Source organism: Ctenopharyngodon idella, chromosome 15 (genome assembly GCF_019924925.1).
Source record: "Ctenopharyngodon idella isolate HZGC_01 chromosome 15, HZGC01, whole genome shotgun sequence".
Classification (NCBI taxonomy): Eukaryota; Metazoa; Chordata; class Actinopteri; order Cypriniformes; family Xenocyprididae; genus Ctenopharyngodon; species Ctenopharyngodon idella.
In genome coordinates this window covers 5,531,846-5,558,900 of record NC_067234.1, presented here as the reverse complement: position 1 = coordinate 5,558,900, position 27,055 = coordinate 5,531,846, and the positions used below count along the sequence as shown (strand labels likewise).

Sequence of the window (27,055 nt, the reverse complement as noted above, 5' to 3'; positions counted from 1 at the left end):
GCCATGGTGGTCAACTGGAATATCTAGTCGACTGGGAAGGTTATGGTCCCGAAGAGCGCTCATGGGTCCCCAGAGTCGACATTCTTGATCCCTCTCTGCTCGACACGTACCACGAGGCTCATCCAGATCGACCTGCTCCACATAGACGAGGATGACCACCACGACGTCGGGGTCCTCGGCCCTCAGGAGCAGGCCGTGGAGGGGGGGTACTGTCACAGACCCACCAGGCTCATCCATCAGCCAATCACAGCGCACTCCTTCACCCGAGTTCTAACTATTCACACCTGATCCCCATCACCACCAGACACTTAAGCACAGCACTCACCTCAGTTCACTGTCCAGTCTCGATTGACACTAGGACTGCTACTCCCATGCTCTTGCATTGAGAGGAATACTTACCTGCTCAACCTCAGCGATTCTCCTGGTCCCCGTGTAAGGTGTCTGCCTGTGTGTGTACTCCTACCGTTCCTGTTTGGTCCTTCCACCTCTGCTCCTGCCATCCGCCACGAGTCACTCACCTGCAACAAAGAAGGACAGTATTACTATTCCTATCTATCTGTCATGAATATGGCTCCCACGGTTCATCCTCCGGACCGCCGGAGGGAGCCATCACCGGAATATTGACTCTCTGCCATTCGGACTCCATTTCCCATAGGCCCTCATTCCTGGGACTGATTGCACTCTCACTTGCACTACATCACGCACACACTATTTAAGACACGCACACACACCACATCTTCGCGAAGTCTTGATTTGCCACGGTGGTCATTTCTGAGCGTTATTCTGTGGACTGATATCTTGTTATTACCTGGACTGTTTGTTATCTGTGAACCTCTGCCGCCTGCCCTGAACTTTGCCTGTACTCTGGACTGTGATTGTTTGCCGCCTGTCTTGATCCTTGCCTGTGACCCGTCTCTGATTCTTGCTGCCAGCCTCGACCCCTGCCTGTCCCTGTTTACAGTATTACTCTGTCCTTGTCTGTATCTCTGCTATCGTGAATAAAGCTGCAAATGGATCCACTTCCTGTTGACCCTTTATTACACTATCATCACAAGCATCTACTTAATAGTCACTTACCTGGTCATCTGTTCATCCCACGCTGTTGTCTCAATAAAGTCACTCGTCATACTAACCTGTTGTCTCCCGCTCCTCTGTCCGTAACAGTTTACAAACAATTGTTTTCCTTCTGTTTTTTTTTTTTTCCCTCAAGGTATTTTTTTTTTTTTTTTTTTACTTTCCTGCTTCTTTGGAACATGTCCATTTACGCATACTGTGTAGAGATGGTGTGCAGCTTCTGGGACATTGACATAAACAGCACTTTTTCCTACAACTTCAAAAAAGTTGGTGACAGACAATTTTTGTTTTTTGGTTTTTGTGCCTTTGGAATTCGTCAAGTTTTTTTAGTTTTTTTTGTTTTTGTTTTTCTTAACAAAATTACATTCACTGTAATGCTGGAGTAAGATTTTAGAAGAAACCTTTTGGTCCTGTTTAATGTTTGTGCTAGTAAAGGTTTCAGAGCTTATAAGTAACAAGGTTCAGTAACACTTTACAATAAGGTCTCATTTGTTAACATCAATTAATATATTAGACAACATGATCTAACTATGTGCATTAACTTTTTTACAGTATTTATTAATCTTTGTTAACATTAGGTAATAAAAAATATATTTTTTTTCAAGTTAGTTAATAAAATGTATAGTCATTGTTCATGTTAGTTTACAGTGCATTATCTATTAACATATGCATTAGTAAAATCAAAAGTTGCATAAGTAAATGTTAAAATTAATATTAACTAGGATTAATAAATGCTTTAAAGTATTTTTCATTCTTAGTTCATGTTAACTAAAGTAGTTAACTAATAAAAAGTTATTGTGTTACCGAAGTTTTGAATTTTCTTTACATTTTGTTTGCATTAACTCATGGGTGTTATCTTATTTATCATCTTATAGATCATACAGAATGATTTTTTTCTGAAAATGTAAAAATGCAGAAAGTTTTGTGATGGGTAGGTTTAGGTACCTTTGTATGTAAGGGAGAAAATGATTGTGCATATAAGCCTCACTGTCCTCCAGACTCTTTCTAAATGAGAGTTAAAGTGTTGTAATTGTTTGTGATTGTGTATAGTGTTTCTTGGGTTTTTCTTGTGCATCAACAAAAAGGTTTTTGTGTATTTGTTTTAGAGATTTTGTCAATAAATGTAGAGGGTTTCAATTTGCATTTGTGTTGATTGTAACTTGGTAATTAAGTTTTGAAATATACTAAAGTGTAACTTCATTATTATATGTAATTACAAATAATGTAATAACAAATGTATTAAATTAAATAAAAATGTATGTAAATAATGTAATTACCAATATATTAAATTATATAATAGTGTACATGTAAATTACATTAAAGTATATTTTAGTTCACATTAATTGCCTGTCAGTACATTCGGAAGTACACTTTTACCATATTTCAAAGTACATAAAAAAAAAATTGTATTAAAGTCACACTAAAGTGGTTTAAAAAAAAAAAAAATCACTCAGAAGTTCAACTAATTGCATTTAATATGAACTTAATCTGTGATATATTTAAAAATATCATAACTGATATTAAAATATATTTTAGTTCACATTAATTGCTTGTCAGTACATTAAGCAGTCCACTTTACGAAGGTAAATATAAAGTTGTATTAAAGTCCCACTTAAGTGGTTCAAAAAAATCATTCAAAAGTTCAACTAACGGATCAAAAAATAAGCGTAAATCAAAAATTTAAAAACACGTAAAAATATATTGCACAAACTAAAAAAAAATAATAATGCAAAATGATCAGAATAGCAAACAACGTGGTCACGGATCAAAATATAATAAGCGCAAATCGAAAAATTAAAAACGGATTTAAAAAAATAACGAGCATGAATCAAGACTTTAAACACATTAAAAATTATATTGCACAAATCTTAAACTTGTGTTTGTGTTCTTAAAAGTTGTTTTCCTTGGTTTTATTTCTCTGTACTTCATGCTTTCTTACATTTTCTGCTCATATTTTACTCTTTTGTACACTTGTGCTGTTTTTCTCTTTGTTCTTCTTTCCACATTCTGCTCTTGCTTTTCCAAATGTTGCAGTTCGAGTTACATGTAAATTAGGGCAGGCTTAAGTGTCACCATTGGCCACTAGTTCTAGATTGACAGCTCCTCCTCTAGCCAATCAATTGAAGAGAGGGAGGCGACATCACTTCAATGCGACTCATGGCTACTGATGCTCAGAAAGAGGGCTGGCGCAAATTGCGGCATCGGCATCTCGCAGCGGCACTTCCGGCAGCATCTCCAGCAGCCACGGACTTCTTCGGCAGCTGTCGCTACAGCGGCATCTCCAGTAGCCAAGGACTTTATTTAGCAGCACCTGCCACTGGCCAATATAATTCTATGTAATATTTTTTTTTATTTTAAAAACTACATTTCAACAAAATAACATTATATACCACAGGACTATCATTTGTAAGCGTTTATCATAAATTCTGTTAATAACGTTCTGATGCTCCACTACATAAGAGAATGTTGAAATTGTTGCCTGTGTGTGTGTGTAGGCCTACAGGGTGCGATTTGTGAAAAAGTTTTGTGAGAAAAAAAAAAAATCTTTTCAAAAATTCCCCACGCCACACTGGTTTTTTCACAAGTCGCAGTGTATATATATATATACACACACAGTGCCCTCCACTAATATTGACACCCTTGGTAAATATGTGAAAATAAATCTGTATTGTTTATTCTTTTGATCTTTCATTCAAAAAATTCACAAAATTCTAACCTTTCATTTAAGTAAAACAACTGAAAAAGGGGGAAAAGGCTCATTATGAAATAAATGTTTTTCTCTAGTTTACGTTGGCCGCAATTATTGGCACCCAATTATTGCAACGTCCTTTTCTCAAGATAACAGCTCTAAGTCCTCACCTATAATGCCTGATGAGTTTGGAAAACACCTGACAAGAGATCAGACACCATTCCTTCATGCAGAATCTCTCCAGATCCTTCAGATTCCCAGCTCCATGTTGGTGCTTCTTCTCTTTAATTCACTCCACTCATTTTCTTTAGGGTTCAGGTCAGGAGACCGGGATGGCCATGGCAGAAGCTTCATTTTGTGCAGTGACACATTTTTGTGTTGGTTTTGATGTTTGTTTTGGATCATTGTCCTGATGAAGATCCAACCACGGCCCATTATTGGATTTCTAGTAGAAGCAGTCAGGTTTTGATTTTTATCTGTTGATACCATGTATCTGAACAAGATGTCCAGGACCTCCAGCAGAAAAATAGGCCCACAACATTAAAGATCCAGCAGTATATTTAACCGTGGGTATGGGGTACTTCTTATCCATGTGTGCACCAAACCCATCTGGTGGGTTTGCTGCCAAAAATCTATTTTTTAGTTTCATCTGACCATAGAAGCCGGTCCCATTTGAAGTTCCAGTCCTGTCTGACAACTGAATATGCTGGAGATTGTTTCTGGATGAGAGAAGAGGATTTTTCTTGAAACCCTTCCAAACAACTTTTGGGGATGTAGGTGCTGTTTGATAATTTTTTTTAGGCTTTCTGAGACTCAAGACTCAACTAATCTCTGCAATTCTCCAGCTGTGATCCTTGGAGAGTCTTTGGCCACTCAAACTTTCCTCCTCACCGTACATTAGGACAATTTAGACACACATCCTCTTCCAGATTTGTAACATCTTTAGTTGACTGGAACTTCTTAATTATTGTCCTGATGGTGGAAAGGGGGATTTTCAATGCTTTAGCTATATTCTTACATCCGTTTTCTATTTTGTGAAGCTCAACAAACTTTTGCTGCACATCAGAACTATATTCTTTGGTTTTACTCATTGTGATCAATGATTAAGGAAATTTGGCTTTTATGTTTCCTCATGTTTATACTCCTGTGGAACAGGAAGTCATGGCTGGACAATTTCATGTTCATGATCACTCTGGTGTGCTAAAAAAAAAAAAAAAAAAAAAAAAATGTAAATATGAATGGGAATATACTTCAGAGATATTTTACTCATAAGAATTTCTAGGGGTGCCAATAATTGTGGCTAACATGTTTTGGAGAAATATATATTATATATATATATAATTCTTAATTTCTGATAAGAATGCAAAATCAATCGGTATTTAATTTGGATCACATTTATTTTTGATCACAGTGCTTCTGTAGCCTACACAACACAAATATTTAGTCCAAAATTGCTCACATACAGGCTATAGCTAGTAAAACACATGCCTTAATAAAATATAAATGCAGTGTATTACATATTGCTTTGAAATGTCATTACACATGAATATAAATGTTATTTGGTTAATACAGAAATGAGTTTCTGCACAAAGCTGAAATTGCGGCATCTCCAGCAGCCATGGACTTTCTCCGACTTTTCTCCTGTTGCTGTTTGTAACACCTGCCGCTGGCCAATTACATTAATTTGATGTAATATTTTCACTTTAAAAACTACATTTGAACAAAATAACATTATGCTATATACCACAGGACTCTCATTACATTATATAGCCTACCACAAGACTGCCATATAGCCTCTAACACGCAGTAATTTCAGCTTTCTCTGATGTAACTGATAGTTTATGACGCTGCAGTAACCTAACATATTAACAAAATTTATGATAAATGCTTACAAATGACAGTCCTGTGGTATATGATGCTATTTGTTCAAATGTAGTTTTTTAAAATAAGAAGAAAGTCCGTGGCTGCTGGAGATGCCGCAATTTCAGCTTTGTGCAGCATATCAGAAATTAATTTCTGTATTAACTAAATAACAGTTACATTCATATGTAATAACATTTCAAAGCAATAGATAATAAATTTGTATTTTATTAAGGCATTTGATTTACTAATTTCGTCGGCACTGAAACACAACTGATATTGACACATATTGCTGGATAGCCTATATACACACACGCAACAATTTCAGCTTTCTCTTATGTAGTCCAAATGCTCTAGAGCTTCAGAACGTTATTAACAAAATTTATGATAAATGCTTACAGGTGCTGCCGAATAAAGTCCCTGGCTACTGGAGTTGTCCCCAGAGGAACGCGTGCAGCGTAACAAACTTTGGCCACTTGTTGAGAAAGCTCCTCAGCAGGGACGCCACACTTACTTTGTTGGTCCAAAGGCGTACATTGATGACAAAGAACTTCTCCTGCAAGACATTAAGTTGATTTATGCTGCTAATGATACTGCTCTGCCTTTATCGACACATTTTTGACTTCCAAAACTGTTCTCAACCTTCCAAATGCTTACTTGAAGTCTTGAAGTTCATCTGTAGTTTTATATATCTATATATGAGCTGAACTCAAAGATCTAAGACTTTTTCTATGTACACAAAAGGCCTATTTCTCTCAAATATTGTTCACAAATCTGTCTAAATCTGTGTTAGTGAGCACTTCTCCTTTGCCGAGATAATCCATCCACCTCACAGGTGTGGCATATCAAGATGCTGATTAGACAGCATGATTATTGCACAGGTGTGCCTTAGGCTGGCCACAAAAAAAGCCCACTCTAAAATGTGCAGTTTTATCACACAGCACAATACCACAGATGTCGCAAGTTTTGAGGGAGCGTGCAATTGGCATGCTGACTGCAGGAATGTCCACCAGAGCTGCTGCCCATGAATTGAATGTTCTGTAGCGCATTAACTCAAAGGGGAAATATTAATAATTATTCATAACTCATTATGATTATTAATTATGATTAATTATGAATATGTAAATCAGTTAATCAGATTAACTGGATGTAGCTACATTAAGATTAATATTACAATCAATTAACCTGTTCGTCCAGTGAACACGCAGTGTTGATTGTTTATTAATTCTAAGAAATGTTCATTTCCAGGTTATGGAAAAACAACATTCGTATTGTACAGTACTACTCAGAGCATGTAGTCAGGGTCTAAATCACTTAAGAGGCAATTTATTAGCAGACGGAGTCAGAACCAAACATGTATTGTGCACAATCTTTATTAACTAACTCAAAAACACATAACTAAACTAACAAACACATAACATACACGCAGGTCACACACATACGTAGGTAAGAATGAGCAATGATAGAGTTGAACCGGGAATGGAGCTATAGGAAAAAAGTCAAAGACAATCTGGAAAAGAATCATCAGTTTCCTCAGCAATAAATCACCTTTGCTGACAAAGGTAAGTTTTACAAATCAATACTAAATCGCTGTTTAGTGTTCAAATGTACGATACTTGCAAGATGCCTTTAGGCTGAGGAGCATCGGATCTGCAGGCTGGGTTGTAATCTTGATGGTTCGGTCCGAAGTTGTTGCCAGTATCTTCTGCGTTAGATGGAAGTACTATGAAACAACTTATAGATGAGCACATGGCTGGGTTGTAGGCCGAGGCCTGCAGCAAGAAGGGGGTCTCTTCAGTCGTCCAAGAAGCAAGGAAAGAGAGGGAGTGGCATTGTTCACTGGCTTTTAACCTCTGGTCAAAGTCACACCTCTTAGTTGTTGACCGGACCAATGAAGATGTTGTATTTCCGGGCGATAACACGCCTCCTGTCAGGGCTTTTATGACCGAGCAAGATTAACTGGCTGAAGTTTTGAAGAAGAACTATTAAAGATTCTTGTAATACTGATCTGTTGCACAGGTATGGACATACCGCATACACAAATATTAAATCTTCTCGATATGAACCCATAGACACTAAACATGGCATAATTGAAGTTCTCTTAAATGTATCATAAAACATGTGAATACAATGAGTGCAATACAACAACAGTAATAATGGATACCTTTTCCTGGGGATGTGCATGTTCATTTATAGAACAGTCTGTCTATACATTAATGCAGGAAAGTCTGTGTTCTGTGGGAAAAAATGCAGGAAAGATGCACGTTTCTGTGTCTCTTCACTGCTCTTCCATGTGGCAGCCACATTCTTTAGCGCAATAAAACTTGTAACAGAGAAGTTCTCGGGGGATGGGGGACAGGCCCCAGAGTGCTTTAAACAATTATTGGTTACCTATAACAAATAATTGTGTCTAATTTGTCTCAGTCGTTACAGTTCATTTCTCTACCATAAGCCGTCTCCAAAGGCGTTTCAGAGAATTTGGCAGTACATCCAACCAGCCTCACAACCGCAGACCACGTGTAACCACACCAGCCCAGGACCTCCACATCCAGCATCTTCACCTCCAAGATCGTCAGAGATCAACCACCCGGACAGCTGCTGCAACAATCGGTTTGCATAACCAAAGAATTTCTGCACAAACTGTCAGAAACCGTCTCACGGAAGCTCATCTGCATGCTCGTCGTCCTCATCGGGGTCTCGACCTGACTGCAGTTCGTCGTCGTAACCGACTTGAGTGGGAAAATGCTCACATTCGATGGCGTCTGGCACTTTGGAGAGGTGTATGGCATGTATGGCGTCGTGTGGGTGAGCGGTTTGCTGATGTCAACGTTGTGGATCGAGTGGCCCATAGTGGCGGTGGGGTTACAGTATGGGCAGGCGTATGTTATGGACAACAAACACAGGTGCATTTTATTGATGGCATTTTGAAATCACAGAGATACCATGATGAGATCCTGAGGCCCATTGTTGTGCCATTCATCCATGACAACCACCTCATGTTGCAGGATGTCAATGCATGGCCCCATGTTGCAAGGATCTGTACACGATTCCTGGAAGCTGAAAATATCCCAGTTCTTGCATGGCCAGCATACTCACCGGGCATGTCACCGATTGAGCATGTTTGGGATGCTCTGGATCGGCGTATACAACAGCGTGTTCCAGTTCCTGCCAATATCCAGCAACTTCGCACAGCCATTGAAGAGGAGTGGATCAACATTCCACAGGCCACAATCAACAACCTGATGCAAAGGAGATGTGTTGCACTGCGTGAGGCAAATGGCGGTCACACCACATACTAACTGGTTTTCGGACCCCCCCCCAGACTCCCCCAATACAGTAAAATTTCACATTTTAGAGTGGCCTTTTATTGTGGCCAGCCTAAGGCACACCTGTGCAATAATCATGCTGTCTAATCAGCATCTTTATATGCCACACCTGTGAGGTGAATGGATTATCTCGGCAAAGGAGAAGTGCTCACTAACACAGATTTAGACAGATTTGTGAACAATATTTGAGAAAAATAGGCCTAAAGTTATTTATAATAAAATATGTATTCACATATAATAACTTGTCATGAATAAACTCTTGCGGATGAATAAGACTCTTAGATAAGAAACAAAAGGTAAAGAATTTAATTAGACAGAAATAGAAAGTCAAAAATAGTTTAAATAGCCAAGTTTGAGAATGTGACCAAATTACCACCAAAAAGGCAATATCTCAGATAACAGACGTATGAAAGTGGTCTCTGTATCAAAACTGTATAAGACAATCAATTGAACCAATTAACTCATTTGGAATGACTTACTCACAATGAGTTTCAAACTATCACTTTGAATATTCAGTTGTTAAACGTGCTGGATAACACAACGTAAATGATGATTAAACACTGTGGGCCCACACACACACACACACACACAGTTTCAGGCCTGGATCGTAGCTCGTGTTCGTGGTGGCTGGGAAACTGAAAAATGGCCCCTTACTCTCCTGAGCACAAACAAATCAACAATAGTACCTCAATTTCATGTGCGAATCAAAACGCGATCCTGGACTCCTGTAATAGGCCTCCCGCAGCTCCTCGGTCTCGCTCTCTCTCGCCCGCCGACGAAACGCACCTCCCGCGTAGCCAGAGGAACCCCAAGTATCGCGGGTATTTGGGGCGCTATCCGGTCCTCAATGTCTCCCTCGTCGTGCAGGAAACAACAATGCTTACACTCGCCAATCTGTTCTGTTCAAATGTTCCGCTAATTTATTAGTTCGGTTCAGATAAGTAACGTAAGGGGTATTTATAAAACAGTCCGTACGCTTGACTCGCAGATTAACGACACCGGGATGTCGTATAAACACTCACAGCGAACTCAAAATAAACACAAATAAACAAGATAAGGCTTGTGTGTTTCACACGCGATCTATATTACAGTTCGATATTTAAAACTTCTAAACTTCTAAATCATTCAACACTCTATTTCCGCATACTGAGCGTCTCTCTCATAACTTGCATATTGCATTGCCGCCTTGTCCATCACTAAGACCTAACTTGTTGGTTAAAACCATAGATATACATAATAAAGGTAAGTTTGTTTACACAATCGCAGAATGTTTCTTTTGGAACAGTGATCTCTGAAGTAGGCACACAGTTTATACAGCAATATATAAAGCTGTATACTCATTCATATTTTAGCTCTGAGCAAGAACAAAATAAAACAAAATGAAATGGAATGAAAAACTCATTACCTGTAGAATTTTATTCTACTGGGTTACAGCAATATACAATGATCTACAAAATTGTGATGGCATATCTTAATTTAACTGTAATTGAATGAATACTAAAAATATCTAACATAATATAACGAGCCAGGCACACATAAGCGTGACGTTGTGAGGCCGCTGCATGGGGGCAGTTGGGTTTCGCGGTGCCAGGTCCAGTGGTAGGTGCATTAAAGGTGAATATAACAGTGATGGATCATAAGACAGGCACAACTGTGACAGGTTGTCGTTAGGATGGTGAATTTAACAATAAAAGATTGTCCAGATGGACGTATATACCGGTGACAGGTCGAGTTGCAGGCAAGTATACAGTATTAAGCCTCGTTTACACTGCACGCGTCTGCGGCTTGTTACAGCTGCGACACGGCTACCGGACCTGATACGCGGCCACTCTAGTCAAAGCTCGTGTTTACACCAGCCGCGCCGCGGTACGTTTTAGAAGCGTCCCAGAAGCGGCTCGTCGCGCCGCTTCGCTAAAGATAGGCGCCTCGCCTATTTTTGACGGACGCCGCGTCCAAGACGCGCAGCTCAAATACAAAATAAAGTCAAAATAATCACCCTGTGTAAACTCCCGCTCATATTTCACATCACTAGGAGGCCAGAAACTGAAGACAAGAGAATAGAAGTTGAAAAACTTGACATTTTTTTGTTCTTGTCATCCATAACTGGACTTTTTGTATTAACTTCGTCTGTAGGCTACAGCAAAATAAAGTATGGCATAGCAATAAACACAATTAAACCGGACAAAATATAACCATTTAGCCATTAAAAACACGAAAAAAATCAAGGGAAAAAACCTCAGACAGGCAAATCTCTTGGTCTCGCGAATCCAGCCGCTTCGCTTCTGAAATGCTTCTGGTGTGAGTTGTCGCCGCGTAGAGGACGGAACAAAACCTTGCCGGAGCCATAACGCGCCACAGACGTGTGCAGTGTAAACGAGGCTTACGGTGTCCTGCCACAGAAAGATTTTACCCCAGCTCGGAAATTGCCAGCTGTGACAGGTTATCTTCCCCTGTATCAAAGAGTATAGAACCCAAGAGGTGACACTCTGATACTTTTTGGGCAACAGCCACTAGATGGCGCTCCTGTAGCGCGGCCGCCATTATGGGGTGAAAATACCATAGAATCCTTCACATCTTACGCATCCAAAATCGGCGAATTTCACTGCCAAATCAGAAGCGCAAAATAACATTTTTCAAATGAAATCATCAGTAAATTGTATGGCACCTACAGTAAATGTTGTATTGTCTTATATTTTACCAGTTGTGGAATCCAACCATTCATCCATCTGAGGTAACTTAGCTAGCATACTTTATTGAGTATTTCCATTTTATGCAACTTACACATTTATTAATAGTAAATTAATAATTAATAAATTTAAGATCATCTTTGCAGCGAACAATATATTTCAGACCTATAAAAGTATCACTCCTAGGTCTGAATTGAAATAGGCTATATTGTACGTTTGGATCACGCTACAAACATAATGATCTTATAATACATGATGCATTGCTGTGTCCGTTATCCCATAATTCCCACTTTTGGACGTTTGCTTAAACGGACATTAGACAACACTGCAAAATCAAGCTGTTATATTCATATATTTATTGTCCAACATTCCCAGTTTTTCTGATGCATGTCCTTAATTTAATTTCATATGTTGGTATTAATTCAGTGTTTATAAGCCTAATGCTAATACTAGATCTTTTAAAGAATTTTAACCCAAACTGACTGGGTTTCTAGAGAGCAAAAAGGTTTTGGGAAAAGAGTGGAAGGCTTACACTAAGTCTAATAAACTGTTAAAAGGATTTGATGATCACTAGTGATAATATTTTATTCTGTGTTGTCATCATTAAGGTTGGATTTCAGCTTTAATGTACGGTTTTTTTTTGTTGTTGTTTTTTTAACAAAGCAGCTGATATTGCCATAGACACTATTGGACTGCCGAGTCGCTTATACCCCAGAATGGCGAAAACGCAGGGCCGCTGCTGGGCGCCGGTGTTGCAATGGAACGTTCTATTGAGTGTCGCTTCTTGTTAGTGTATATTCTTTGCCTGTATAGTGAGCATCAGTAGCCATGAGTCGCATTGGAGTGATGTCATCTCCCTCTCTTCGATTGATTGGCGAGGAGGAGCTGTCAATCTAGAACTAGTGGACCAATGGTGACGATTAAGCCTGCCCTAATTTACATGAAACTCGAACTGCAACATTTGGAAAAGCAAGAGCAGAACGTGGAAAGAAGAGCAAAGACAAAAACAGCACAATTGTACAAAAGAGTAAAATATGAGCAGAAAATGTAAGAAAGCACAAAGAAAATTAAACCAAGGAACACAAACACAAGTTTAAGATTTGTGCAATATAATTTTTAATGTGTTTAAAGTTTTGATTCATGCTTGTTATTTTTTGAATGCGCTTTTAATTTTTAGATTCACGTTTATTATATTTTGATCCGTGATTGCTATTCTGATCATTTTGCATTATTATTATTATTTTTTTTTTAGTTTGTGCAATATATTTTTACGCGTTTTTAAATTTTTGATTCACGCTTATTATTTTTTGATCCGTGACCACGTTCAGAGAAAAATAAAAAAATCACAAATCTTTTTCAAAAATGTCAAGAAAAAAAGCACAAAAGTTGTGCATTTTGGGAGAGGGTGTTATATTTGTTTTATTATGTATTATTCTTTTATTATATAAATTACACACCTTTCACTATGGTATAAAATACCAGATTTAGTCTATGTGATCTTCACTTAATACATTCATAAAGACATGAAGGACATCGTTTTCTCTGCCCATTCAACTAGCCTATTAGAAAGTTATTTAACTACTATCGTCGAAAAATCAGACATTTCTCCTTTAAAACAAAACGAAAGCAAAAGTGTCACTGTGCTTCCTGACGTACCTTCAAATATCAACTTTATTTGTTTTTTACTTCTCTCTTGTTTTTTTTTTTGTTTTTTTTTTGTCTGCTCATCTCCTTTATGTGTCGAACAGTATCAGCTTACCAAGAATTGGTTTGGATTGGATTGGTTTTTGATATATTCGACATTTTTCACCGCAGCAGCTTGTCTGTGTTAAGAAGTCGACAACAACAATGATTTTCATTGCGGAATTACTCAAAGAATTCAGAAAAGGAGCCAAATAGATTTATCTGGTAAGTGTGCTTCACTCCGTTTTTTTTTTCCTAAGGCAAATTAATTATAGTTATGAGATAAAGTAAAGTGTGATTATTGTTAGGCCTCAATTTGTCTGTGTAACTGACGCTTCTTCATTAGAAACTTGACATTCTTCGACACTTTCCCCAATGGATTCTTTTTGGGAGTTTTAATTCCTTATTTTGGAAAAATGTCTTTTTTATGAAAAATGTTTAATAACAACTGTAAAACACTGTACTGTCATCAAATTTAGTTTACACATCACTGCTGTCCTGATAGTTATACTACAACACTTATTTTGGAAAACAAAGTCTTTGTATAATTTTTATGATTTTTTATTATGAAAAATGTTTAATAACTCGACTATTATGAAATATATTGAATACCGTCACTGTAATACACTGTACTGTCACCAAATTCAGTTCACACATCACGGATGTCCTGATAGTTATATTACAATACTTATTTTGGAAAAATATCTTTTTGCATAATTTTTATGACTTTTTTATTATGGAAAATGTTTAATAACGTCACTGTAATACACTGTACTGTCACCAAATTCAGTTCACACATCACAAACTGAATCAAAATAAGTGTTGTAGTATAACTATCAGGACATCAGTGATGTGTAAACTGAATATGGTGCCAGTACAGTGTATTACAGTGAAGTTAATGAAAGTAATTTTCATAACTGTTGAGTTACTAACCATTTTTTATAATAAAAAATCATAAAAATTATGCAAAAATACTTTTTTTCCCCCAAATAAGTGTTGTAGTATAACTACCAAGACATCAGTGATGTGTAAACTGAATTTGGTGACAGTACAGTGTATTACAGTGAAGTTAAACATTTTTCATAATAAAAAATCATAAAAAATTATGCAAAAAGAAATTTTTCCAAAATAAGTGTTGTAGTATAACTATCAGGACATCAATGATGTGTGAACTGAATTTGGTGCCAGTACAGTGTATTACAATGAAGTTCCCTTTCGACACTACACTTCGTACTGCGTCGTTTGCCATTTAGGCAAGACGCAACGGGGAAACTCCTGTTTTCACCTTCTTCTTCTTCTTTTTCTTAGTTTTATGGCAGATTGCAACCATGGCTTATCAGGTGCATACCGCCAACTATTGTATCGGAGTATGTAGCATGAATATGAATCTACTTTTACAAAAAAAAAAAAAAAAAAAAAAAAATCTAAATTATCTAAATTATCCTATAATACTGTATCCTTCAAATATTCCACGACAGCATCCTGCATTTTTTTAACCCCTTCTCCTGTTATTCCCAAAACACCTTCAAGGTTCCATTTCCTTCCAATCTGAATTATCTTTTGCTTTAATCTATTCCTCTCTTCCCTATATTTCCTACAATGTAACAGTATATGTTCTGCATTTTCTGTGATTTTACATTCTATACATTCATCTGATTTACATTTACCTAACAAAAACAATGTTTTATTTAACCCTGTATGGTCAAACCTCAATCTGGTTAAAACAGACTCCTTCCTTCTTTTCCTTCCATTAATACCCTGTGCATTAATACATTTCTGTATACTATAATATTTTCTTCCACTATTATCCATGTCCCATATGTCCTGCCATTTCTTCATTATTTCTTTTTTAATTATTGCTTTAGCTTCTCCTTTGCCAAATGGAATATTTATAATATCGTTTATCCTGGTTGATTTCTTTGCTATTTTGTCTGCTTTCTCATTCCCTTTTATATTTACATGAGCAGGTACCCAGCAGAATCTCACATCTATCTGAAGCCTCCGCAATCTAAATAAACTTTGGTGGATTTCTAGCATTAAATCTTCTCTATTAGAGCTCATATTTTGAATACTGTAAAGGGCTGCTACAGAGTCAACACAACATACCACTCTACCTGGTTTTACTTCTTCCACCCACTGTAACCCTATAATAATTGCCATCATCTCTGCCGTATAAACTGACAGCTGGTCAGGTAATCTTTTCCCAATACTTACATTCAATGTTGGTATGTATATTCCTATGCCTACCCTGTTTTCTTCATCTTTGGATCAATCTGTATAAATATCTAAATAACTGTAAAATTTGCTTTTTATGTATATGTCCTTTCTCACTCTCTTCCCATTTATCCTTTAGTACCATTATATTCAAATCTACCTCAGTTTTTGGAAACAGCCAAACATGAATATTACTAAAAGGTGTAGGAGTGTTAAAAAAGATACTGTTTAATCTATATTCCTCTGATTTAGTCTTTGTTACCCACCCAAAGCCATTACCTTTAAAAAAGTTATACTCCCAACATTTATGAATAACACTATTTGTAGGGTTTTCATTTCCACATCCACGTAATCGACACCAGTATGTAAGCATAAGTTTATCTCTTCTCAGTTCTAAGGGCACTTCTCCTAATTCTACTTGAAGTGCTTTAGTTGGTGTTGATCTCATAGCACCAGAACAAATCCTCAAAGCTTTATTAATAATTTTCATTAAATGTGTTTTAGCTGCTGCTCCGTACACAAAGCATCCGTAATCTATCGTTGACCTCATTAAAGCCCTATAAATGTACATCAGTGATTGTTTATCTGCTCCCCAATCTTTCCCAGCTAATGCTCTCATTAAGTTTATAACTTTTTTACATTTTGATTCCACCTTTTCTATATGTATTTTCCATGTTCCTTTTTGATCTAACCACATACCCAAATATTTAAAACATTCTACCATTTCCATATTGTGGCCATATAACTTCAAGTTCTGTTTGTCTATCCCTTTTTTCTTGATTAATAACATATAGCAGGATTTACTTGGAGAGAGCTTAAAGTCCCAATTATATGACCATTGCTCTACTTTACTTATTGCTTCCTTGATTTTATATATCACACCTATGGGATCTCATCCTCTTACCCAAATGGCCCCATCGTCTGCATACAAAGCTGACCCAACTCTTTTATCTAAATTCATAAAAATATCATTAATCATAACATTAAATAAATCTGGACTTATGACGCTTCCTTGTGGAATTCCATTAGTAATTTCATATTCCTCTGATACTTCTGATCCTACTTTAACTCTAAATCTTCTTTCTGATAAAAAATCTAAAACCCAATTATAGAACCTACCTTTTATTCCAATTTTATTTAATTTAATTAATAACCCTTCCCTCCACATAGACTCATAAGCCTTTTCAATATCAAAAAATACAATATTCATTAATTGTTTCATTTTAAATGTTTTCTCTATCTCATTTCTTACTTTCACAACAGCATCCATTGTAGAACGTCCTTTTCTGAAACCACTTTGATATGGTGCAAATAAACCTATGTGTTCAAGGAAATAATTAAGTCTTCTTACCAAGATCTTCTCCATCCACTTGCATAGGTGGGATGTTAGGGTGATGGGTCTGTAATTGCCAGCGTTGTTAGGATCCTTTCCAGGTTTTTTAAAAGGCCATATTAATGCACTTTTCCAATTTTTTAGCATTTTGCCTTCTTCTTTCATTGCCTTCATCTTATTAAATAGATATAATATTATCTCTAATACTTTTGAAACATAATATAGTTCAGTTGATCTTCTCCTGTAGCAGTATTTCTGATACCATTTAATACTGTCACTAACTCATTCATATTGATTTCTTCATCCATAGTATTTTCCATGTTATCTTTTTTAATAAGCACATCCCTATTTTCATTTAAAATCTTTTCTTTATTTTGTCTATGAATATCATCTAAATGATCTCCACTATGCACACTGGCAAACTTCTTTCCTAATATATTTGCCTTTTCCTTATCTGTTATTGCCATTATTCCTTGATCCTCTAATACTGGTGTTTTAACATACACTTTATTCCCACTCATTTTCTTCAGCATTGACCATATTTCTCCTATTTGAACTTCTGTCCCAATAGTTGAACAGTAACTCCTCCATGCATTTCGTTTACTATTTTTAATTTCTCTTCGAGCTTGAGCCTTTTTCCTCTGATAAATAATATTTTCCTGATTCAAGTTATTTCTTAATATTCTCAGAGCTTTATTTCGTTCTTTTATAATTTCTGTACATTTATCATTCCACCATGGAACCATTTTCCTTTTCCCTCCAACTGTCTTGAGTGGTATGCTATTCAAAGCAGCATTTAATATTAATTGTGATACTTCAGATGCACATTTCTCAATATCACCTTCCATTACAATTAAATCTGCTGATTCACTACATATTTCTATAAATTTTTGCCAGTCAGCTTTTGTAAAATCCCATTTCTTATGCCTAGGCCTTTCTTGAATATCTATTTCAATGTTTAATGGGCATATTATTGGAAAGTGGTCACTCCCAATACTTGTACTGTCTTTTATATTCCTCTCACAAGAATTTGCCAGATTATTAGAAACTAAGGTGAGATCAATACAAGACAATGTGTTGGAGCGTATGTCAATTCTTGTACCATTTCCATTATTTAAACAAACTAACTGCCTAACATCCATCAATTCTTCCACTGCTTCCCCATTATTATCAGTGTGTTTACTTCCCCAAAGACTATTGTGTGCATTGAAGTCACCACACCATATTTCTTTCCTTTTTCCTTGTCTCATAATTATGTCCTCTAATACATCTAGACTTAATGATTTACATGGGTTATAAAGGTTGACTACTACCAAATTCCAATCTGATTTGTATACTTCTATAATTACACATTCTATTTCTATTGAGGTTGCTATTCTTTTAAATGATATCCCATCCCTTACAAATGTTGCACAACCTCCCCCCTGATTTCCTTCTCTGTCAAACCTGACAGACTCATATCCAGGTATAATAAAATCAAGGTGAGGCCGAAGCCAAGGCTCACGCCTGTCCCGGGCTGTGAGTTTTCCATTCTTCCCTGTTTTCACCGATTCTGAAGCCTTTTTTAATCACGCAGTGATTAAAAAAGGCCATTGGTTCGTGGAGTTTAAGTAAACGAGCCAGTGACGGCGCGGCTGAGCCACGTGAGCCAATGGCGAGCAAGCCCGCTCAAGCCCGCCAAAATAGGTTAGGCCCGTTTGTTAGATAACAAAATAGGCCCGCCAAAACAGATTCATTCTCCTTCAGCGATGCAGATCACATCTCTTCATTGGTCCCGAGACTTAAATCCACCTTCAGCTGCAAGCAGCTGGAATTCGCCGCTGATCAGCTCGCCGCTCTGCAGCAGCAAGATCAGCTCGCCTCTCCTCTGCTTGCATCTCTCTATTACAGCTCGCCGGTCTCAAGCAGCTCGGTGCTCATGAGCAGCCTGCAGCCTGCAGCCTGTTAAGCTCTCCGCTCTGCCACCTTGCCACTCTGCCCGCCGCTTTCGTGCAGCTCTGATCAGCGCGCCACTTCGTCAGCAGCCATATCAGTTCGCTGCTCTCAAGCAGCGCTGCTCTCCACACCGCTCTCAAGCAGCCTGGTAAGCGCATTGCCCCCGAGCCGCCTTCAGTGTCCTAGAGCACCTGTTTCGGCTCATCCAGCCTGCCGTTTTCCATCAGGTGAGCATAGAGCTTAATTTTACTAAAGCACATTCTCTCTGGTGTTTGTTTCGAAATGCCGAGCCTCTGAGCGCGTCTTTTACCGGCCCCGCCCCGGAAGTCGCATTCACTGAGGACAAGTGCTCTCTCACTTCTGACAGCACTTAGTTGAATATGACATGACGTTCTTCCCTGACTCAGGTGAGACTCGTGGTGTATTATTCACTCTGAAAGAGCATATTTCTCCGGCGTTTGTTGCAAAATGCCGAATCTCTGAGCGTGTCGCTTGCCGGTCCCACCCCCGCAAGCCGCGTTCATTGAGAAAGAGCATTCTCACTACAAAGGGCGCAAGAGCGAGCTCAATGCTGACAGCGTTCAGCTGAATATGACATGACGTTCTCCCCTGACTCAGGTGAGACTCATTATATATATATTCAGTCTGAAAGAACATATTTCTCCAACGTTTGTTGTAAAATGCCCAATCTCTTAGCGTTTCGCTTGTTGGCCACGCCCCCGCAAGCCGTGTTCATTGAGGGCGTGCGTTCTCACTACAAGAGCGCGAGATGCTTACAATGCTTACAGCGCTCAGTAGAACATAACATGATGCTCTCCCCTGTCTCAGGTGAGACTCATGGAATATATATTAACTCTGAAAACATATTCCTTTGGTGTTTGTTGTTAAATGCCGAACCTCTGAACTATTTATGCAACCTAACACCCCGTAGTCTTGCCAGAGTGATCCCTGGCCATTCTGCAGCTCGGGGAATCTTTTACGCCCGGAACCTCTCTGCTGCTCAGAGCGTTTCAGAAAATGCTGGGTCTCATGAGCTCAGCATCACCAGCCCTGCAGTTGGGTTTACTACTGTATACACCCACTGCAGTTCTGGCTGAAACCGCGGGTCCCGCCCCAAGCCTGGCAGCACGGTCGTTGCTTGCTCAAGGTGAACCAGGTGTGCGTTGCAACCCTGGCTCCTTGGATGAACCCCTGCTGGTTCAAACAGGGCGTGGCTGTAGGGACTGTGTGCAAGAGGAAAGTCGTTTTTACAGACGCCTCCAAGATGGTGCGACAGCCTCTGTGCGATGGCCACTCAGCCTTAGGCGCTTGGAGCAGCCAGGAAAGCGAGCTTTATATCAACCACCTGGAAATGCTAGCAGTATATCAAGCTCTCCAGTCTTTCCTTCCTCTCCTGGCAGGACACCATGTCCTGATCAGATCAGACAATATGACAGTGGCGTCCTTCATAAATCGCCAGGGCGGGCTCTCGTCCAACAACAAGCCAGAGCTCTGTCAACGAGACGTCTCTACTCCCTAAAATGGTCAGTCTTTGCTGCCTGGTGTACAGCCTGGGGTGAAGACCCATTTACTTGTGACATATCTCTGATATTGTCTTTCCTTCAAGACTTAATGGATAGGGCCATACTCCCTTTACCCTTAAAGTCTGTGTCGCAGCTATAGCGGCCTCCCATGCTCCCGTAGCAGGGCAGTCGATGGGGAGAAACAACCTTGTTGTTCGTTTCCTAAAAGGGGCTAGGAGGCTGAACCCTCCCCGCCCCCACACGGTCCCCACATGGGACCTGTCTTTGGTTCTCACAGGCCTTAAGGGCCCTCCCTTTGAACCACTCCAGACTGTCGACTTGTGTCCTCTAACGCTAAAAACCGCCTTATTGCTAGCCTTAGCATCGGTAAAGCGAGTGGGAGATTTACAGGCGCTCTCCGTGAGCACCCTCCTGTCTTGAGTTCGGCCTAACGACTCAAAAGTTGTCCTGAAACCAAGACATGGATATGTCCCGAAGGTCCTATCCACACCCTTTAGGGCACAAATGGTCATTCTCTCTATACTTCCTCCTTTCCAGGATGATCAGGAGTTGAACCTACTCTGTCCAGTCAGGACCCTGAGGACTTACATTGATTGTTTCGCCTCTTTTCATCAGTCGGAACAACACTTTGTCTGCTTCGGTGGCCATGCGAAAGGTCTTCCGGTCACAAAGCCCAGATTATCCAGATGGATAGTCGATGCTATAGCGCTCGCTTACTCCTCCTTGGGCCTACAATGCCCCATAGGTGTTAGAGCACACTCCACGAGGGGCATGGCCCTTTTCTTGGTCATGGTCCACTGGCGTGTCCATAGCGGGAATTTGTGAGGCGGCCGGCTGGGCCTCGCCATCCACCTTTGTCAGATTTTATAATCTGAACGTCCCTGCATTACAAACGCAGGTTCTCTCTACATAAGCCTCACCAATGTGATCAGCTTATGAGCACTCGTTTTAACCCCTATTTGGCGGGTTTGAGCGGGCTCGCTCGCCATTGGCTCGCGTGGCTCAGCCGCACCGTCATTGGTTCGTTTACTTAAACTCCATGAACCAAGGCCGTGCAGTTTCACTGCATGATTAAAAAAGGCTTCAGAATCGGTGAAAACAGGAGTTTCCCGTTTCTGCCTAAACAGCAGACGACGCAGTACTCTGTTCCGTATCTAAGGGAACCGAGGTTACGTTAGTAACCGAGTACATTATTACATGTGTTTCATTATAAAAAAATGTATAAAAAATTATTTAAAAAAACAAACAAACATATTTTTCCAGAATAAGTGTTGTAGTATAACCAGCAGGCCAACAGGGGTGTGTGAAATAAATTTGGTGATACTACAGTGTGTAACATTGAAGTTATTGACTGTTTTTGTAGTAACGTTTTTAGGGTCTTGCACTTTGCAGACGGTCCCTTCGAATCTGTCTGTCAGCCGTCCGCGCATAGAGATCAATGTATTTTGTCCACTGTGGAGGAAAGTTGAGGAAAATTAGGTTGTAGCTGCCTCTCTACAATACTACGATTGAAAAGAGATGTTATTTGTGTAGTAACAGCATTTAGCTCACGAGTTATTGATCTGGGAAATTCGAATCTGTGAATATGCGGCCAACTGTACTTAAGTGTGTATTAAGAACTGTGTTCTTCATGCCATGTCAGGTATTTCATAGTAATAGATTATATTTATAATGCAATGCTAATCTTGGGATAGCTTTTCTCATTGTGCAGAATACCATAAAAGAACATATTTTCGGTCAGATTTTTTTGATCCGATGCCACATCACATCACAGAAGGTTATTTAAAATACTCGACTTGTGATATAAAGTAAGTTTGGAGCAAAAACTTGGTTTTAATCTCATAAATTGTCATGTATTGATGGTGTTCTGCTAAGCTACATGCTAGTCCTAGATGCAACTGCCAGGCTGCCACCTAGCTGTTATTACGAATAATTTTAAATGTAAAGTTCACTGAAATGTTTCTTTTTTCATGAAGGGCATTTATTTGATACAGTTTCAAAGAAGGTGAAGTGATGAAAGAAATGAGGGATTAAATCTGCTTGCATACAGCATCGTCAGTAATTATAATAGAGACAAAATAAAAAAATAATTAGAACCATAAGCAGGCCGGAGAGGTGTGAATGTGTGCAGGGGAGACTGGAACTGAATGGGGCAGTTTGCACTACATAACAATTGAGACAAAACACTGGATGGACCTTGAAAATCATTTAATAAAACTCAGCATTTTAGACTTGTCATCTTTGAAATATAACATGTGGCTTTAGCTGCAGTGCATTTCTAGATTGCTACAAGGCCAACTTCAATTTTATTTTCATAAAGATATTTCATAAAAATAAATTTCTAATAACTTTACAAAACTTTGAAGCTATTTATAACTATTTTTTTTCATTATGACAATAATTAATTATGACTTTACAATAAACTGCATAGTGTCTGCTTTCAATAAGACCTTACTTATGCTTTTAGTGCAAAGGCTTCATGAACTGTATCTGTTTTAGTTTTGGTATGTCATTTCTTGGGATTTTTCAGAAGCGGGGGTGCTGGCTAACAGGTTAAATACTTTTGTCTCGCATAAATTCCAACGGATAGCTCTGGGCCAAGGCCATTATGTTATTTGGATTTAATGTCTCTGATTGGAGAGAGTATGATAATATGAAAGTTTTTGCTTTGTCCTCAAGGTGAGGAAACATTTTGTGGTAGAAGTATTTTTACATGCACAGTAGCCCTCATTTATCAAATGAACATAGAAACCAGCGTACATCCGAGCGAAAAAATCAGCTTGCGACAACGCTCACGTGTGATTCGTTAAACTTTCGTAAGCGGCCAATTCTGTCGCACGAATAAACGGGTGTTGATAAATGTGGCGTCTGAAAACTGTCGTCATGTAAATGTCATACCCCAAATTTTAGAAGCCTCGCCCTATAGTTTACGACACAGAGAAACGTAACCAGGCCATGAAGAGGAAGTAATCATCAGAGATCGTATTATTATAGGGTGATAAGATTATCTGTGCAGTGCATTTTCTCCATTCTCCCGCATTTGATTGTTTTTATAACATGAGTTGTGTTCTATGTTATGTGTTTTACCTCAAAAGAGTGTACGATGTAACTGCTGTAACTGCTTAAGAGGCTATGGACACAGAGGATTCAGAAGATGTGGGGATGGAGTGTGAACGGTAAACTACTGCAGTTTTAAAATGTATTACAGTTTTTTTTAATCTAAGTCTCAGATGAATTGGGTAAATAAACTGATGCACAAATATTTGTTTCTGGGCCATCACAGTAAATGGGCCTTTTTTTCTTTTCTTTTTTTATATTCAAATGCATTTTCGTTTAATAGTTTCTGCTTCATTTAAAGATTAAGACCAGATAAAGCAACATCTCCATCACCTTCAATCACATCTCTGCAAAGTGAGCAGTCACTGGATCGACCAATACTTTTCAAAGATGGATCTCAGAGTTTTCTGGGGAATGAAAGGTATACCAATTCCAAACTCCTGTCAATTTATTGCGGACCAAAATGGAAAGAAAAGAAAAAAATAATGTTCATAAGTGAAAAATGAATTGCTCTTATATTCCTTTGTCTCAAAACCCTTTGAAAATTGGCATAATTGCACATAAATAAGATATATTTAAAACGATTATTAATAAAGACTCCCTCCACGCCAAAGGTCGAGACGAGGTCAATCAGCATCTCCAGCACCTTCATGTACATCTCTACAAAGTGAGCAGTCACTGGATCGACCGATCCTGTTCAAAGATGGAGCACCGAAGAAAAGGAGGAATAAAAGGTGCAGTATTTGCAAACATTTTCCCAGTATAATTTTTTGTCTTGGTTTTGTAATTTTTCAGGTAATTATTTATATAGTTTATTGGTAACATTTTGTTGCTTATTAGCATGCACATAATTACTAGGATATTGGCTGTTTATTAGTACAAATAAAGCACATATGAATGCCTTTTTCTGCATGACCAAATTCTATATCCCATAATCCTACCAAATACCTAAACTTAACAACTACCTAATAAGCAGTAAGTAATTAGGAGTTTATTTAGGCAAAAGTCGTAGTTGTTAGTAAGTTAATAGTGAGAATTGGACGTTAATCTAAAGTGTGACCAATTTATTATAATTACGCAATATCACCCTTGCCTAAATTGTACTAAATAAACTTAAAAACTTCTTTAAACTTGAAAAACCCACTCACCATTTGGCTTCCACTCCACAACACTCACATACTTTGGTCTGGAACCCTGAAAGAACAGAAAAGCTGTGAAAACATTCAAATGTCTTACTGCTGTTACTCTGTATTAAATGTTACTCTATGAATGCTTTAATGTTTGGAAGCAAACATGTGATTAAAGGGTTAATTCACCCAAAATTTAAAATTAAGTCATCATTTACTCACCATGGTGTTGTTCTAATGCAGGGGTGTCAAAAGGTGCGTTCACGCCATATACTACGAGACTACGAGATTCTGGCTCATAAAAAGCGTTCACATCCTCGTAGAGCTCGTAATTACAGTTTGTAAGCTGGGATTTTCTGAAAGCTCCCACATTTACCATGTGGTCGCTGTACCACCTGACCGCTGTAGATTCATTTAGCCGTTGATAGTGGTGCCATAGAAATGCATAATTCCCAGTCCGAGGACATGAACAGCTCCAAATATAACATCGCGTGCTGTCATCTCAAGATTACGGTAATTACGCGGTGGAGTGAATGCAGCAAAACTCAGTTCTTGGAGGGCCATAGCTTTAACCTTAATTAAATGCACCTGATCCAGCTAATCAAGTCTTTCAGGCTTATTTGAAAAATACAGGTTTGTGTGTTGAAGCAGGGTTTAAACTCTCTAGGACTTTGGCTCTCCAGGTGCTAAATTTGACAAGCCTGTTTTAATGCTTTCTGCCCTTATTTCTTTTTTGGACCACAGAAGGAGAAATGTCCTACTCACACTAAACCATATAATAACAGTGAATAGCGACAGGGATCAAGCTTTTAAAAAAGATTCAAATGTATCATAGAATGGTCCTATGCAACATGTGTCATATATTCCTAGTGTTCTGGGGGAATACGATAGGGTTTGGTGAAAAACAAACCAAAATTTAATGTATTATGTAATGAAAATCCTTACCTTGGCCATTGGTCTTCTGTGCTTGGCTGTGCATTTGTGAGACTCTTTTAGTGCTGCAGTTCACTCCATCTCACTCAGAAAAAGCACACAAGTTGTGAGAAATCAAGATTAAAGGGGGGTTCTAATGCTATTTCATGCATTCTCACTTATTTACACTGTTAAAGAGTTGGATTCTCTTGCTAAACATGGCCAAAGTTTCAAAAAACGAGTTGGACGTATGACAGAGTATTTCTGTACCAAAAATACTCCTTCAGATATCTCTCGGAGAGTTTTTTTTTTTGAGCATGGCCTGTATTACGTAATAAAGGATGGAATTCTTTGTCTAGGCACTTCTCCCGGAAGAGCGTGCGCACACATCGACCAGAGCGAGAGAGCAAGAGCACGCCCATCAATGCGCTATTTTATATACTTAATAAAAATAAGCATTTATTAAGTATATATAAAATGCGTCAAAACTCCGGGAAACAACAAGCATATCGCTGAGAAAAACGAAAATACAATCCATGTACTTTCTTCTCTGAGGTGAATATATCTGTTGTGTTCATTGCTACAAGAAGTTATCGCATTCACATCTGTCATCTGTCATCCTGACTGTCATCTGACAAACTCTGTGAAGAAAGTACATGGATACTTTTTGGGATTTCTAGGCGTTATATTTCATGTCATGTTTTTAAAAATCTGGAGTAGTCGTGCACAGAAGACCAACGGCTAATGTCAGGATTTTTGTTAAATAATACATTAAATTTATTTATTAAGTTTGTTTTTCATAAAACCCTATCATATGCCCCCAAGACACTTGGAATATATGACACATGTTGCATGGGACTGTTCTGTGATACCTTCGCATTGTTTTTTTTAAAAGCTTGATGCTGGTCGCTATTCACCATTATTTACACGGGTGCGAGTGAGACATTTTTTTACATTTCTCCTTTTGTGGTCTAAAAAAGAAGAAAGACATACTGCATTACAACAACACCAGGGTGAGTAAATTATGACTTAATTGTAATTTTTAGGGAAACCATCCCTTTAAAGTTAGCAAAGCAAATTTCAATTTCATGTTGCAAATGACGTGAATTGTGGGTTATTTGTTTTTCAGGGTAATTTGTATATTATTTGTAGAACACACTCACTTTTTTCTACTTGTGTCAAAGGTTGAGACCGGATAAAGGAACGTCTCCAGCTCCCTCCTGCACATCTCTACAAAGTGACCAGTCATTAGATCGACCAATACTGTTCAAAGATGGAACTCAGAGCAATGAAAGGTATGAGGAATAAGAATTTCAGGTCCGTATTATACATATATACAGTCTACAGTATACTGTTTTACACAAAAGATTGTCCTGGTGCGCTAATTTGATGGACAAACATTGTTTCCAAAGTGCTCGTATTTCATATAAGTCACTTTCAGAGTAAAAAAAAGTTGCTTGCCTAAAGAGAAAAATCTTCAGAAAATTTTTTTTGTTGTTGTTGTATAAATACAATTTATTCAGAAACAATATTCTCATCATTGCTACATTAGTTTATTACCAACCTGATCTCATGGAAAAAACGTACCTGTGGGAACATTTTTGCAAAATGCAAAATACGTACCAATGCGTACAT

The 27,055-nt window shown here is 38.3% G+C and overlaps 1 protein-coding gene across 6 annotated transcripts in view; it reads left to right on the top strand.

Annotated features, from left to right (window-relative positions):
* LOC127496077 (uncharacterized) overlaps nt 1–27,055 on the top strand; it is a 485,656-nt gene that overhangs the window by 258,513 nt on the left and 200,088 nt on the right. For 2 of the 6 annotated variants that reach the window (XM_051863677.1, XM_051863676.1), the window contains exons 1-5: nt 13,239–13,544; nt 23,420–23,500; nt 23,683–23,802; nt 23,996–24,115; nt 26,605–26,715. The exons of the other annotated variants lie outside the window; for them this stretch is intronic. In XM_051863677.1, coding sequence (XP_051719637.1) covers nt 23,457–23,500; nt 23,683–23,802; nt 23,996–24,115; nt 26,605–26,715 — 395 coding nt within the window. In that variant the 5' untranslated portion in view covers nt 13,239–13,544; nt 23,420–23,456. Of the gene's footprint in view, nt 1–13,238; nt 13,545–23,419; nt 23,501–23,682; nt 23,803–23,995; nt 24,116–26,604; nt 26,716–27,055 lie in introns of those variants that run through there. 6 annotated transcript variants of the gene reach the window in all.